The sequence below is a fragment of the Parambassis ranga genome, chromosome 16 (assembly GCF_900634625.1).
Source record: "Parambassis ranga chromosome 16, fParRan2.1, whole genome shotgun sequence".
Taxonomy (NCBI): Eukaryota; Metazoa; Chordata; class Actinopteri; family Ambassidae; genus Parambassis; species Parambassis ranga.
This window is the reverse complement of record NC_041036.1, coordinates 16,295,269-16,311,781: the sequence shown is the minus strand read 5'-3', so window position 1 is coordinate 16,311,781 and position 16,513 is coordinate 16,295,269. Positions and strand designations below refer to the sequence as shown.

The 16,513-nt window shown below is 42.5% G+C and overlaps 3 protein-coding genes across 5 annotated transcripts in view; all 3 read left to right on the top strand.

Moving 5' to 3' along the window:
• The first annotated feature begins 69 nt into the window (after positions 1 to 69).
• On the top strand, positions 70 to 3,352 carry LOC114448804 (uncharacterized). Of its 2 annotated transcripts, XM_028425993.1 has the most exons (7): positions 70 to 1,420; positions 1,516 to 1,824; positions 1,911 to 2,156; positions 2,255 to 2,413; positions 2,486 to 2,590; positions 2,688 to 2,728; positions 2,839 to 3,352. In XM_028425993.1, the coding sequence occupies exons 1-7, from the start codon at positions 1,351 to 1,353 to the stop codon at positions 2,950 to 2,952; spliced, it is 1,044 nt and encodes a 347-aa protein (XP_028281794.1). In that variant the 5' UTR covers positions 70 to 1,350; the 3' UTR covers positions 2,953 to 3,352. The 2 variants fall into 2 exon arrangements, with proteins under 2 accessions (XP_028281794.1, XP_028281795.1); XM_028425994.1 differs by having other exon boundaries at positions 71 to 1,420; positions 2,688 to 3,352.
• A 641-nt stretch (positions 3,353 to 3,993) lies between these two features.
• med18 (mediator of RNA polymerase II transcription, subunit 18 homolog (yeast)) lies at positions 3,994 to 8,024 on the top strand. Its single transcript, XM_028425961.1, has 3 exons — positions 3,994 to 4,324; positions 6,658 to 6,760; positions 7,352 to 8,024. Exons 2-3 carry the CDS (start codon positions 6,688 to 6,690, stop codon positions 7,906 to 7,908), a joined length of 630 nt encoding a protein of 209 aa, XP_028281762.1. The 5' UTR covers positions 3,994 to 4,324; positions 6,658 to 6,687; the 3' UTR covers positions 7,909 to 8,024.
• A 4,270-nt stretch (positions 8,025 to 12,294) lies between these two features.
• Positions 12,295 to 16,513, top strand: part of LOC114449085 (forkhead box protein O6-like) — a 29,199-nt gene continuing 24,980 nt past the window's right edge. Inside the window, exons 1-2 of one of the 2 annotated variants that reach the window (XM_028426440.1) lie at positions 12,298 to 12,454; positions 12,551 to 13,668. In XM_028426440.1, the coding sequence (XP_028282241.1) occupies positions 13,189 to 13,668 (480 nt within the window). In that variant the 5' untranslated portion in view covers positions 12,298 to 12,454; positions 12,551 to 13,188. Of the gene's footprint in view, positions 13,669 to 16,513 lie in introns of both variants that reach the window. The other variant, XM_028426439.1, reaches the window with a different exon arrangement.

The window sequence follows — 16,513 nt, the reverse complement described above, 5'->3', positions numbered from 1 at the left end:
GCACAATGCAGGAATTTGCAACTTGTTCTTCGGAGGAACGAGGAGTAACATTTAGTCACTCTTCCTCATCACAGGATTTGAAATCATTTAGTTTTACTTCCCTCCTCACAGTATGTAGAATTATACACTCCCTTTTGTTCTTGGACATAGCTTTTTAGGTAGTGTGATAGTCATATAGAGAATCTAAATATGTGCATGTCTCTAAAGACTGTGTAAAGCTGCGACTGCCACTTAATCCCTGTAATGATCAATATTTTACTAAGATACCCACTACAGTTGTGAAGACAGCAATATTACAGAAATGATCTGAGTAATGCAAACAACATATTATGTGTGTGTCTTCAGAATTAGAGATGTGTGGTATGCTGATAAAGTATGTGTCTCAGTGGTGACCTCTGTTGACGGTCAGGCACGTCCACATTTCAGGTCAGACAGAAAGACACATTTCTCCATCATTTCTGAAAGATGTGGAAGTCAGCAGATTGTTTGACGTGCACTGATATTGCACACACTGTGGCATATTAAAGTAGGTTTGACATTATGCAGAAAACATCTGAATTTGTTCCATGGGACGGCATGACAGACTGCTGAATCTTTAATGAGTCTTTAAATGTTTCTCAATGTTAAAGTTAAAAATACTGTGTGGTGTATTTGGTAACTCCACATAGCCTACAGTAGGGCAAAGAGGCCCTATGACGAATAACTAACACAAGTTCATCTCTAATCTTGTCACGTAAAGATCATGATACAGCGGTAAACCAAAGGAAACTGGACACATCTGAGGTTTCTGAGAAGTGAAACGTATAGAAGAACATAAGAAACTCTGCTGGCGTCTAAACCAAACAAACCCGTGGTCCTTAAATGACTCACATTTGATCTGATTTTTCCATTGTTGCTCTTTACACACATTGTGTTTGTTCCCAGTTTGCTGAGAGCTCATATTAACCTCCAGCACAGTCAACTCAACTGTTTTATGAAGTTTAAACTCAAGTTGAAAAGTGTGAATTGGGCTGAATCACAGCTTTGGTTCATACTATGCATGTTAAAAGAGGATAGAGTGTGAGTACCCTTAACACCTCTAAATGAGAAAATACAAAACTTGATGCACGTTCTGTCTCTTAACACCTATGCTAATGCTGAAAGACATATATATGTATATATGCCACACCATCAGAAAAACACAGTGTGGGTGAAAGCCACGCTAAATTTCCTCTGCATATGCTGTTGGACCACTTCCTATATGTCAGCTCGAATGTAGCCGTCATGCTCAACTGATGCGCAGCGTCTCATCTGTTACAGTGTAACCACTGACACTGAGGTGGTGTTCTGCTCAGACATGAGTTTTCAACCATGCTGCCAATATGCTTTATTTTCTTTTTCTTACTGATTAGCTCTAAGCCATCCACGTCTTCAGGAAACAGTAAGTACCCGACTAACCTGATGACATCATGATGAATTTAAAACATCATTTTAGGTATTTATTTATTCATTAATCCAGTGTGTTTTTGTTTCCAGCCACAGATCAGCTGGCTGTCTTGCTGGGATGTCGTGCTGTGATACCTTGTCAACAATCGAGCAGTGGCTCGGACTCTTTCAAATGGTTTTACAAGAAGGACGAACACAGAGAACAAGTCCAGATATTCTTTAGAGACAGAAGTGGTATAGTGCGCCATGATGCCTTTCTTCCAAGAAGGGTAGTTATGCCTAATCGCTCTTTGGTCATCAATCATTTCACTGAAAATGACCAGGGCATGTATTGGTGTGTAAACTGTCGTCAAGACAAATGCTGGGATAAACAGTCAGCAGTCATCAGAGTGAAGAAAGGTCTGAGTGTTTCTTTTTTTATATAACATAACATATTTATCCTTTTTTTTTCAATCTATTAACTCTTTCATCTTCCTTTTTTCCAGGAATTCTAAGTGAAATGTATAAATTAATTTACATTGCTGAGGGTGAGAGTTTTACACATGAATGTCCGGGTGAATTCACTGACTTCAACTGGACTTTTAAGGGTAATAATGAACTAATGACTTCCAACAAGTCTATACATATTGTAAAAGTCAAACAAGAAAATACTGGAAAATACACCTGCTGGACGACACTATGTAACGGACACATTCAGAATCTACTGACCATCAACCTGTGTGTGGTTACAGGTAGGACATTATGGCAAACATATGTCATATAAAATGTTAATTTTTAATGGTGTTACAGTACAACACAGTGAGGATTCAACGTTTTCTCTGTGCCCTAGGGTGGGATGTGATATTTAATAACACCAACAGCAGCGTGGCAGTAAATACATCACAGCATGTAGACCTGTTCGGGTCCATAATGTGCAGCGCCAAGCAGATGTTTGATGGATACACTACAGTCAGTCATGTGCCGTTACATATCTTTAACCAAACAACAGGTGAGTGTTTGACCTCTCCCTTTAAGAAGCTCTGGGACTTAAATCATATTAGTAGACATCTTTCTGTTTTAGAGGGGGATTCTAGAGAGCTGCTGCCAGTTATTTATGGAACATCAGTGGTTCTTGGGTGTCTCATTTTAGTGACGATTTTTTGCTTCAGATCAAGATTGCGAGCAGGTAGGCAGCTCTTTTTGGAGGTTTTGTGTTTGTTCACTATAGTTTACAGTGTTGAGGTTTATGTGTCCTAATTCTAGATATCTCTCTGTCTCCAAAGCATTTCCTGTTCACCTTTGTCTCTGCTGCTCAAATGGCAGGGTAAGTGTTTGAAGATGTCAATAACACAATGTTTCAGCTACCATGCAGAAAAGAACAACTGTGTCTGTTGTGTGTGTGTGTGTGTGTGTGTGTCTTACTTCTCATCAAAGGTGGAAGAGGAAGCTTCGGTAGTATACGCATCGATTGTCATCCGGGCCCCTGCTAAAACAAGAAATGATCCGATGACTTGCAGTGATGTTATCTATGGAGAAATTAAAGTATAAAACAATATCTCTGGTCAAATAGTTAACCATGTGCACCATTTCTGTGATATGATTTAGGAATCAGCGCCTTAGAGACAATATGTGTCATGAAATTAACCCACGTGGAGAATTTTTTTTCAGTTTCCAAACTGATAATTTGTCAGTGAGTGATTTTTTCCTTTAACTCATGAACAGAAGACAAAGCACATGTCATATACTGTATGTTCAGTTGAGTCTTAATAAGAAGCATTGTTTTTATACTAATGATGTGTAAAGATATTGTCTTCAGATACAAGAGCTATAAGACATTATCTGTTTCACTTTCAACCAGCTGGGCTATATGTGGCTTCAATGTTGATTAGGTTCAGTTCAGTATTCAGCATCAGAAATAATAATAAAAAAATAAAATAAATTAAAGGTGCGTAATGGCACTTTTACTTTCAGTTCCTCACTTTACATCATATTTAGTTTGGTTGCCCAGCAACCAAACTCTTGTTCTTCTTTTCTTTATTATTATTATTATTATTATTTTTCTGTACGTTTTTTGGCTCAGCATATCTTCAGAATGCATGGGCCGATTCAAACCATTCAAACATCAAAAGATTCAGCTCATTCAGGACATGTCAATAATAATTGCAATTCAAATGGCCGGGGACTTTTGAGGTCTCCTCTTCTGTTGGTGACAGACTGATGCTACTTGATGTTACATAATGTTGCCATGCATCCAAAATCTCCTCTGAGTAGACTGCTCAGCAGGTCGCCATGGATGCATGGCAACTTGAATGTTTATTAGGAGCAACTTGTGATTCTTAGTATTGCCTTAATGCATCATTACTAATAATTAAATACCTATTAGACTATGACAGCACGCTGTAAAATGTATCATGCATATTTGTAAGTACACTTACTTTATTGTAATTATATGAATTAAATTTGGGAAAACCTAAGATTGGCTTTTACATAGATTTTTCTATTTTAAAAATAGTGTACTAGTAATACTTACATGTACCAGTAGGTGGCTGTAATGAGCCCCTAAGTTGGATGCAAACCGCAGAGAAACACCAAAGAAAGATGCCTTTTATTCAGTGTTGGCGGTTGTGTTCATGCCGTTTCCGTGTGATTATTGACTGATCATTTGGGTAGTTTTGTACTGCTCTTATGTTTACATTAAGTTATTCGGCATCCTGTTCAAGTAACGAAGTGAAAGGCTTAGCAGCTGTAATCAACAGGGCAGCTAACTGATGATATTTAACGTGACTAACTAGCTGCTGGCTAAGTGAGTAGCTGCTAGCTAACCTGGTAAGGCCTACCGGCTCTTCAGTGAACACACCATCGTTTACCAGACTGTATTCAGAAAGTGGCCTGCTGCATTCTACACTTCGCGGGGTCTCAGGTAAAAGAGCTATTACTGTTGCTTGTAAAGTAATACACTAGCTAGCTTAGCCCGCTTTATTTAGCTTGCACTGTTCGCTAGCTTTTAAAGTACAACAGAAGTTTAATACGCTGCTCAAAAAAGGGAACACTAAAATAACACCTCAAATTCCTCAAGACAAGTCAATATGAGGCTCAGTTGTGTGTGTGGCCTCCACGCATGCTCCTGATAAGGTGGATGTTGTCCTGAGGGATCTCCTCCCAGACCTGGATTAAAGCATCAGTCAGCTCCTGGACAGTCTGTGGTGCAACATGGTGTTGGTGGATGAAGCGAGACATGATGTCCCAGATGTGCTCAATGGGATTCAGGTCTGGGGAACGGGCAGGCCAGTCCATAGCATCAATGCCTTCATCATGCAGGAACTGCTGACACACTTCAGCCACATGAGGCTGAGCATTGTCATCATCAGAAGGAACCTAGAGCCCACTGCACCAGCATATGGTCTCACAATGGGTCTGAGGATCTCATCCTGGTACCTAATGGCAGTCAGGGTACCTCTGGCTAGCCATGGAGGGCTGTGCGGCCCTCCAAAGAAATGCCTCCCCACACCATTACTGACCCACCGCCAAACCGGTCATGCTGGAGGATGTTACAGGCAGCAGAACGTTCTCCACAGCGTCTCCAGTCACGTCTGTCACATGTGCTCAGTGTGAACCTTCTCTCATCCGTGAAGAGCACAGGGCGCCAATGGCGAATCTGCCAATCTTGGTGTTCTCTGGCAAATGGCAATCACCCTGCACGGTGTTGTGCTATAAGCACAAGCCCCACTTGTGGACGTCAGGCCCTCATACCACCCTCATGGAGTCTGTTTCTGACAGTCTGAGCAGAAACATGCATATTAGTGGCCTGCTGCAGGCCATGTTGCAGGGCTCTGGCAGTGCTCCTCCTGTTCCTCCTTGCACAAAGGAGGAGGTAGCGTTCCTGCTGCTGGGTTGTTGCCCTCCTATGGCCCCTCCACGTCTCCTGGTGTACTGGCCTGTCTCCTGGTATCTCCTCCATGCTCTGGACACTGTGCTGACAGACACAGCAAACCTTCTTGCCACAGCTCTCATTGATGTGCCATCCTGGATGAGCTGCACTACCTGAGCAACTTGTGTGGGTTGTAGACTCCGCCTCATGCTGCCTCTAGGGGTGAGAGCACTGACCAAATGCAAAAGTGATCAAACATCAGGCAGAAAGGATGAGAGCAGAGAAATGGTCTGTGGTCAGCACCTGCAGAACCTCTCCTTTATAGGCCTGTCTTGATAACTGCCTCTCATTTCCACCTGTTGTCTGTTCCATTTGCACAACAGCAGCTGAAACTGATTCACAATCAGTGTTGATCCTAACTGGACAGGCTGATTTCACAGAAGAGTGACTGACTTGGAGTTACATCGTGTTCTTTAAGTGTTCCCTTTATTATTTCTGAGCAGTGTATATATATATTTTTTTTACCGTGGTAAAGTTGGTTTTAGGTTGGATATTTGACAGACATTCAGCTTTTTTGTATGTGACCAATTCACACACAGAGACCTTTTATTTTTTTAGAATTCTTCACAGTAAAAATCAATATTTTGTCAATAGCTTCCAAATCATCTAACCAAGAGTCTCCAAAACTCAACTAAAATATTAGGAGACAAATATGACACACCCCCTTTCACTAGTTTGGATGGCTTCCTGCATTTTTATTCCATTTTTTTACAGTAAAAAAAAAATCTGTATTTTTTTTCCACTGCTTTTACATCATGAGGCCAAGTGACTCAAAACATCACCTAAATATTACTCTAAAAGAGACAAGTAAGACACTTTGGTTTGGAAGTCTTAGGACCGAATGAAAGTTGTGTGCCTTATTTGTCTCTCCCAGTAGAACATTTTAGGTGAGGTTTTGTGCCTGTCGCATGATGTGAAAGCTATAGTTTTTTAGTAGTCTATGATTTTTTTTAAATGAAAATTAGAAGGGAACTTTCGAAATAAATACCAAGGGTGTGTCTTGTTCGTCTCTCACCAGGAGCGACTAAAGCTGTAAAATCACTTTTGTCTCTCATGGAGTATAGCTACTAACAACTTCTGTTCACTTTTGCCGCTCAAAATGCTCATGATGTGAAAAACTTGACTAGCATGCAGGAACTTTTGTGAAGTATTTCATAACATACTCTTTGGCTGGCTTGGCAGAAAAAAAGAAAAAGTCAAAACAGTATTTTTTATTGATAAAAGAGCTCCATCTGGTTTCCAAGTAGGCCATGGTTTAATGGTGAAGTATTTTAAACCGAGACACATATCATTTATGTCAATTAAACAAACCTTTCCTCCCTCAGGTTCGAATACGACAAAGTACATGAGAGAAGATGGAGGCTCCTCCTGTCACTGTGATGCCTGTCACCGGGGGCACAATCAACATGATGGAGTATTTATTACAAGGTAAGTCACAACTAAGGACAGAAGATGACCTAACTTGTGTTTTGCATGGCCTCTAGGGATAAATTATCCATGGTAAAATTACATTTTAATAGTGTCGCAGTAAAATTTCTCTGGTAACTTGAGTTATAATGTGTGGCATTATGGAGCTGAAACACTAACTTCTTTTCAAATTATTATCGACATTATCGACAATGCATACAATTTTAGCACTAGTGAATCTGAACAAGTGCATAAAGCTGGATTAACATTAGCCTATATGCAAAAGCATTTTCATCAAAATGTCACACCCATCACTGAGGCTGTCAAAGACATACAGCTGTGTAGAAATAGTTTAGTTTAAATTGAAAAAGACAAATGTAGTGAAGGTAAAAATGACAAACAAAAGCTTTTGAATAATAGAATTCTTTGACTTTATTAATGCCTTTAATTAAATCATTCATGTAGTGTCAATTTCAGCTGTAAAAGGTCCCCCAGTCCTATGATCAAATATTCAATACTGATTACTACCGGATACCCAAAAAATAGTATTCGGGCATCCCGGATGTGCTTTATATATTCATGTGTGTGTTTTTCCTCCATTTATTAATTCAGGCAGTGTGTTAGATCAGGCCCTGGAAAGCCTTTTGCATCGCCTTCGAGGTCTGTGCGACAACATGGAACCTGAGACTTTCACAGATCACGAACTGGTTTATCTTCTTAAAGGCCAGCAAGGAAACCCTTTCATTCTGCGCGCTCGGCGTTCTCTCTCTCACCCCACTGCACCGTGGCACCTACGTTACCTGGGCCAACCTGAAGTGGGAGACAAAAGCCGCCACGCCCTTGTGCGCAACTGTGTCGACGTGGCTGCCTCTCACACACTTCCAGAGTTCCTCAATGAGATGGGATTCCGATTGGACCATGAGTTTGTGGCAACCGGGCACATATTTCGCAAGGGTGCACTAAAAGTCGTGGTCAGCAAGCTGTCACGCATCTTAGTACCGGGGAACACAGAGAACACAGAGCGCCTGTCGCTTTCTTACCTTGTGGAACTGAGTGTGTTGGCCTCCGCTGGCCAGGATAATGTATCTGAGGACATGCGCAGCTTTGCGGAGCAACTCAAACCCCTGGTTCACTTGGAGAAGATTGACCCAAGCAAACAGAGACACTAACAGAGTTCATTTAGGAGAGCGATTTTTGACCACGGACAAATCCAAACTTTTTTGTGTTGGTTTGTTTTTTTTACAGTTACATGAAATAAAACACGCTGCAACAATGACACAAGTGACACAAGTTTCATGCCTGATCATTGAATGTTGAGTTGGAACAGTTTATATCAAATTTAGGTGAAGTTATGACAAAGTAATCTTATCACAGTAGCTCTGGTTTATATCATGCCTACTGTACATGTCAGCTGCTGTCAGCTGACATGTTCTTTTTCCCCCACTAGGGGTCTCTCTTTCTCTTCTGTTAGGATTGAGTGCAAACTGGATGCTGCTACCTCACATCATACCAGGAGCTGTGGTTGCCATGGAAATAATTAGCTGTGAGATCTGCACATCTTTCCCCCCACTCTAATTAGCTTTCTCAATTGCTTAATGATACATAGACCTGTGAAAGCCTTTCTTTCTTCCCCTCAACAAAAGCATCGATTTTCCCTCTCTTCCTCTCTCATTTCTACTGTTAACCCATTAGTGCCTCTTTCATGGGAACTTGAGCTGGGGACTATTAACACATGAAAGCAGTACAGCTGCCTGCCAGGTTCTTCTCTATGTTCATGTTGAAATTCAAAAAGGCCTGTATACTAGTGTGTCAACATTATGGCCAATCTACTGCTGAGACCAAAGTAAGTAATGCACATCCTGTCAGCTATGATAATAATGTCGGCAATAAGACATGAGTGCTTCTAATAATACCTCTACAGGAAGGTGCATTTGCAAGGGCTGAGATGTAAAGTGACCATGTGCATGTCCAGGAGGAGAGCTGCAGGGCAGATGGCTGTCTCTACACATTGACCTACCTGCATATCAAGGCTGATTGAGGACAAGCTCGCTCAGGTGGAAAGGTGAGATGACTTTGCTTCCACAGACATTTGGTGCACCTTGAAATCCACAGAGTGAAACAGTTCATGCTACATTTCCAAATATTTCTTCTAATAAGTTTGGTCTCTGCTCAAATTGAACCTATTTTTATAGTGTGTTACTTGGTACACAAATCTGCTTGTCAGTGAGACTGGATTATCTGATGGAGACAGTTTTATGTTCCAACAACCAGAAGCAGACTACCGGCCCTTAGGACTAAAGCATGATGTTTCAACTCTGAGTGAATTATGTATTAAAGAGGCAGATGCCTCCTTGCCCAAGGCTTTATATGTCCAGCATGGATACACTACAGTCTACTGGCTTTCTTCCACTTAAACTTGTGTTTAGCACAGTGCTCTTTGGTGATGAGCCGGATTCCCACTGCACCTCCACTCCACACTGCCTGGAGAACAGAGGCATAGCTAGGCTAATCAGAGTTTTGGCATCAGGCCTACTTGGCTATTGTGGATGTAGCCAACCACTGACTCGCACAAGTGAGAGATTTAACTCATTGCTGGAGGCAGTGTGATCTGCTACATGCTTTATTTGATGAAACCGAGACCAGAGTGACAACCTCTTCAAAATGTAATAAGCGGTGCTCATGTTTTTACAAAACTGATTATTTTTCATTCTGGGATTGCTGTTGTTTGAGGTCAAACGTGCGCAACTATTATCATAATGATTTCATCCTGATATATTTTCATTATAGATTCATTTTCATCACATGGGAAAGACATTTTCACCCTCGCCTATTTTCTTTATGATATATTAATCATTGACCCTTTATGCTAAAAAGTGAGAAGAAAATGTATTTAATGATTTTTTTCAATACACAAAACAGCAAAACCCCACAATATGCAGCAGAAAACTGACCCAAATAAATAATACTTACACCTGCTGATGCAGTGCCATTTAACTGCTAGTGGTACTGCGTTATTATGTGACTAAAGTGCAATACAAGAAGTGTATCCTTTTGAACATCTTTGACACATCAGGGTATTATACATAATACAATTAACGCTTCAGTTTTGAGCATGAGAGCAGCTTGCAGTGATTGTTCTCATTGGGCCATTTGGTTGTTCTGCTGTTAAACTGTTAAATATAATTAATTGGCTAAGGCAGATAGTGTTAGTTAATCATATTTCGTTAGCCCTCTGAAATGTGGATGGAAGCCATTACCTGCACATGCCTTTACTTTCTATTTCACAACACAGTCTTAATTAAAACTCTTGGCACCAGTTGTCTTCGCTCTCTCTGAACATAATGTTCATAGTTGGCAGAGCAGATGATGCCACAGAAAGCTGGCATTTGCTTGGGGCAGGAAGTCTTTAAGTCAGCCTACTTTGGGCCAATGCCACAAAGGGGTGAAATCCAGCTTCGCCTACTCATAAATGTTCCCAATACTTGGATATCAGCCCTCTCCTTCCTGTGTCATTGGGAACCCATATGCTTGTTAGAGAGTGTGGGTTGTTTTGCTGAGAGGGGAGGAGAACCAGGGAGGTGCTTTCCCAGACAGGCATCGATCTCCCAAGGGTGTTCTTGTGGTTTCTCTAGATTCCTCCAGTCCTGACTCCATTGGGCAGGATAGGCTGCTGGGACAAATTGCACAATATTATGAAATGGGAGGGACGGCTAAAGTGGCAGGGCGAAGGAAATAAGAATGGGTCTTGCAGAAATAGGTTGGGAAAAGTGTCCCTTTCCTATTTGAAAAAAATATTCCCAAGGGTGCAAATTGACGGGCACAAAGCTCTGAGTTGTTGTTCGTGTGTTGCTCTGCCTTGCTTGTGACCGGCTGAGGTGATTACTGCTGTGCAGAACATGCTGTTCCAGGATCAGCCACTCAGTGCTTTAAGCTATCCATGCTGCCTCTGGAATGTCTGGTATGGGGACAACAGCAGTCTGCCTGGAAGGGAATAAACATGCGTAGTTTTTAAACTTGTGCTGCCTGGGCCCTCCTCTCTGTCTGAGTCCTCTCCTCCTCTTCCTCTCTGGAGATTCATTCCTGCTGTGTGTCCTCTGGATGTTGTTGTTTGGTGGTGTACATATGTCATTTGTGAAGGATCTTTTAGAGGATGTATAATATTTTTCTATTACATTGGTTTGATTCTTGTCATGCGATAATACAACATGTCCAGGCATTTTTCAATAAATAGGCTTTTTGCAGCGTAGCAGTTTATGTTGCCACGTGACCCCCACTGATGCTTAACATTAAGTAAGTCATTCCATGACACACTGTATGACACATCCTCCCGCATTTAAAAGCGTACTATTTTTGACACAAATTTCTCAACAGCACTCATGTCTGAGTGCACAGTGTAGCCATGTTGTGCAACTTTTAAGTACAGCTTGCATTTAAACATAGAGGGTGGGGGCAGTTTCAGCCATCTTGCTGCACAGGATGTTATTTTGATTGTCGTACAGCATAGGAAGACAGTTAAAATGCTTGCATGGGTTTGCTGCCTAGCTTCCAAATATTATTGGAAATTGTAGCTGCGTGTGTTGTAAAAGAACTGACTGTTAAAGTCTATGAATAAGGAATGTTCTCCCCACAGCAACCTTTAGCGAACCAGGTGTGAATGTTCTCAAGTAGCAGACTGCTGCTAGAACATTCAGTGTCCAGTCGGTCATTTATTGATTGATATCCATATATTTATTATTTTTTTTAAGTCTATAGTTTAAAGGGAAGTGATCAGCCAATGGGATCTGAGCACCTGTGAATGTGCTCCCGCCCAGCTGTCAGATTTTGAAAGGGGAGTATGGTTGGATGGTGGGTCGGAATCCCTCCTATACCCCCACCCCACATCAGTACAGCAGCAGCAGAATTACACACACAGGGTCAGCTTGTCAGAGCAGCCTGAGTGCATGGGATTTGACATGATAATATGCAGATCTTTTATTTCTCCACACTTTGTTAGAGTCTGGAGCAGGAAATATGTTTTTTTCCCCTCATTTTGGCCTCAGAAAAGTCCCATTTCACCCTCTCGGATTAAAATCTAGGGTTACCTAATCTCTGTTAATCTGAACTAAATCTGTCTAATCTGCATAGAAAATTACACTCACCAAGGTATTGCCCGCAAATAATCAGCAGAGGTGAAACCGCTCGCCCACCGCAGGCTCTCCCTGGAGGGCATTTTTGGACGCTGCACACGGCGCACGGGACAATTTGTTGCACAAAGACTATAAATGCCTTTTTTAAGGACAAAAGACAGTGTCGAGATTGTGCAGAAATGTCCTCCTTCCATGGGTTTGACTATGTCTTGTTTGTGTCAAGGCTCCGACGTTAGAGGCTGGCACACAAAGCGCCATGTGCCGCTTCACCAGGAAGATCATTATGCAGAGTTTTGATTAAGAATTTTGCGTTTTCTCGCTTCCTTCATAAGTGATGGTGAGAGAGGGCAAGCTAGAGAGATAGAGAGGGAGGGGAGAGAGAGTGAGCGAGAGCTCGGGATTTCGCTGTAATCATGTTCGGGGAGTATTGATTTCGTGAGCGCACTCCAATTGGCAGCATCTCTACTATACAGCGCCGGCGCGTCATCCTCGGTTCACATCGACGGAACGAGTTGTAAGCAAATGAGAACATGTGTGGGATCTGAGAGAGTGAGAAAAGGCAAAGGACGATAGAGGGGAGCAGGAGCAGGTGTGATTAAAAGCCCATTTTTAATCACCCTAACAAGTGGATATGAGATTTGATTGCTGGACTGGTTTTTAAAAAATATATGTTTTTTTTTCCCAGACTGGAATTTATTGATCCGTCACATGCGCACGCCTCTTCATCATAATTGCAGACAGTTGGGTGCTGTTCAGGCTGAATGGACTTGAATGTGCCGCTGCCAGCTTTAATCCGTGCAGACTGGAAGATTTAATAATTCACGGTAATCACGCATTATCGCCTCAGTGGATGCTCTCTACACAGCCCTGGTGATTTTTCCCCTCTTTCACGATTCTTTCTGTTGTCTTGTGGAGGATTTATCGACGGCTGCTTTGCTTCTTATCTGAAATATCATCTGTTGCTGCAACTGGATTTGAAAAGCCCCCATGACTGACTCATAACACGCGCGTTTTAAGGTGATGTGGACTGTTTAAATAAGAAGCCTTTTAATCTTCATTTGATAATTTACTCTAGATAAAATGGACAAAAATTTATTACTTTTATTACTTCTCTTATCTCTACACGCGAAGCTGTGATTTCGATTGCATTCATCATGATTCTCCCACTACGCTGAATATTGATTTTGACTGAGCTTAATAGCCATATTACAAGGCAGATTCCAACGTGAAGTGGCACTGAAGACAGTGGGACACGTGAATCGTGGAGGTATTTCCCTCCCTTGCTTTTCCTTTCATTTATTCCATTCTCAACAGAAAGGGTAAATGCTGATGATGGAGGACGACGAATTGGACGCTCATCAGGTTGATTCGGATTTTGAGCCGCAAAGCCGGCCTCGCTCGTGCACCTGGCCGCTGCCTTGCCCGCAGGATTTCCCCGAGGTGAGCGGAGGTCTTCCACTGGCCAACATCAAGGTGGAACCGGAGGAGATCCCGGCTTGCAGAGCGGGGCTCGTGGGCGGAACGGCGGGAGAGCTAAAGCATCCAGCCGGCGCCCCGGCACCCACGGGCGCGACGCACCCATGCTTGGCTGGCGCGGCGCTCGACGTGACCGGACCCCTGCGCAAAGCCAAATCCTCGCGGCGGAACGCGTGGGGGAACCAGTCCTACGCGGATCTCATTACCCGCGCCATCGAGAGCACCCCTGAAAAGAGACTCACGCTGTCACAGATATACGACTGGATGGTTCGTTATGTGCCCTATTTCAAGGATAAGGGCGACAGCAACAGCTCAGCTGGCTGGAAGGTAAGGAATGGCTAAAACGCACGGGCCACAGTGATGGAGTTTGAGGTGTTAATTATTGAGATAATATTTATTATTCCCATTCACTAAGCCATAATGGTTCTTTCACCCCTTGCGCCTTACACTTGTCACAGTGGGATTCTGTGTCGGTTACGCATGAATGGTGTCATGCGTTATCTTGTCTTAGTTCATTACTGCCGTCAGTCATTCTAATGTATCACTGACGGCACAATATAATAGACTGGAGTGGAGACACTTGATATGTGTGTAACATTTCTCATCTCAGCTGGAGAGAGCCTGGTCACGATGGGCGGCAGCATTAGAAGTGCATGGAATCTCTTCACCAGGAGCAGGATCACACGGGTTAATCGTTTATCTTTGTATCTGCTAGTGGCCCAAATCATGTTAAAGGTGAACAGAGTAGTGTATTCTGTGTGTCTCCTGTTTGTTTAAACCAAATGACCAGAACACTTGTAGGAGATCAGAGGTCAGCTGTCCGCAGTATTCAGAGGGGTGTTCACAACTGACCACAGTCCACTACCACTGTCTGTCTGGCTGTGAGCCTGGAGTAACCTCCTGGACATCTGCCCATGTTATCAGCCGCTGCTCTCAGCCTCATCTTGTTGCTATTCATTATAGCCATCCCAGGACAGTGAGAAGGGGCAGTGGGAACAGCAGGACAGCTGACCGTGTACTGTAATTTTACTGAGCGGGGCCTTGAAAGTAGATGTTCAGTTTGCATCTGAAGTGACTTTCATATTTGTGTCAGTGTGTAATAAGGTGGCATACAGTATGATGGCTCTCTGTTGATCCATTGTCAGTCATCAGGTTCTTGCTGTAGGCTGTTCATTATATCATTTCTGGAGCCCACTAGAGAACATTTAGAGATGATTTCACAGCAGCCTGCCACCTCTCCCAGCATATAAACCCATTATTGCTTGTTGTTGAATTTATAACACATGAAAACTGATCGATTTGGCAGCATCATATCATTCCCACTTGTATGGACCTCTGCGTGTCATTTATATCAACAAATACAATCAAAGACGAGAGTAATGGCATGCCTCCAGCATGCATTCGTTTTTGTTTTTTCATTCTGAGGAATCAGTCTTTTGTCAAAACACGCTGCGTTGCTGTTGCATAACATAAACCCTGTCACCGGTTAGAGTTCAGTCTCCTCAGCCTTAATCACATAGCACCTGACTGACACTTTAAGCCTGTTCCATTAAACTGAAGTGACTGCTGTAAGGTGTGTCTCCAGGTAGACTGCGTGTCTTCAGCTCTGCGCTTGCACCAGAAGTCAACCACAGGGCCTCTTTATCTTTAGCACCAAAGTCCCACTCTGCTATTTATGAAACTGCAAATTAAGAAGGGGTTGACAGTGGCAGTCTGAAGTCCTGGGCTATTTCAGGGCTTGGGCGAGACATGGGGCCCATTCCAGGTAATGACGGGGGATTAGGTAAGTCGTTTAAAGCAGGCAGCCATAATGTCAGTAACAGGCCTGACCTGGTTTTGGTCAGAGACAAGAGTGGTAATGTAAACATACACTCAGAAGTCACATGTGAAGCTACCTCTAGGACACACAATGGAAATACTGTCGCTCAGCAGTGTACATGTATATTTACATTTTATCAAGCATTCAGAAATTCAACAATATACATGACAAGAAATGTACATGTATATTGTTTAATTCATGGACACATTCATGTTTTATCAGCAATTTACAGTATTCTTTCATGTGAAGTCAGCAAAGCCACAATCCGACTGAGTTTGTGAAACCAGGACCCACAATCCTCCTGCCTCCCCTCTCACTTGTGTACAAAACAGGTGCACACTCATACATATAATTTTACAATCATATCAGGCAATTATATTTGACAGCTGCATTTATGTGTTGGAAAACACTGCTTGTATCATCCGCTATATTTTAATCTCCTTCAACAATATTGTGCACTAGCGAAGATGCAAAACATTTTTTTTTCCTGATGTAGTACAGAATGAAAAAAATAGAAGTGTTGGTATAACACTGATGAAATGAAATAAAATGAGGTACTATTGCTTTGCACTTTGAGTGGGAGGCTTAAAGGTGGGGGTTGGGTTTATAATGAGGGATGACCAACTAAACCGACTAAATGCAAAGAAACCTCTGGAGACAGTTTACTGAACTTGTATTGTACGTCATGGTTTTAAAATCTTGAAAAGCAGGTTGCTTTGCCCTGACTCCAATTGAAAAGGACGTGATGCTGGCTTGATGGGTAGCAACTAGACAGTGCCATTAAGCTCCTATAAATATCTAATGGCTTGTTACTTCTAGGAAGGCAGCCGTATTCTGAGGTCATGGCCTCCTAATCACTTCCTAAGATCTGTGTTGTGTGAACTCTCTCCTTTTCTACTGGGATGTTTGTCATCACCCCACTGGAGAGTATTGGTATTTCACTGGAGCTCATTTTTCAGAACAAAGCTTATACAACGCAGACATTTAGCAGGATTCTAACCTACTGATATCAAGTCCTCTGTTCCCATAGTTAATTATATCTGAGTGCAAGCATCCACAAGTGCATTTTGCAATCGTGCGTGGGAGATGCACATGTCAATTGCAACAAAAGCGCCAGGGCTGGCTGTGTATATGTCTTTGTGGGGGCCTATTGTAGGGGGGAGGGGCTGTCTGCTTCTATAGGCCTGTGTGTGTTTGGCCCCGCTTATTGGTCTGACAGCACGTCACTGCAGTGAATGGTATGAAGTCTCGCTCTTCACTTTATAATGCCTCTAATGGTGGGGTACACTTGGTGTGGGGATTGCCCTGTAGGCGCCCAGAAGTTCATTAACTTCAAGGGGGGGATGGATGATG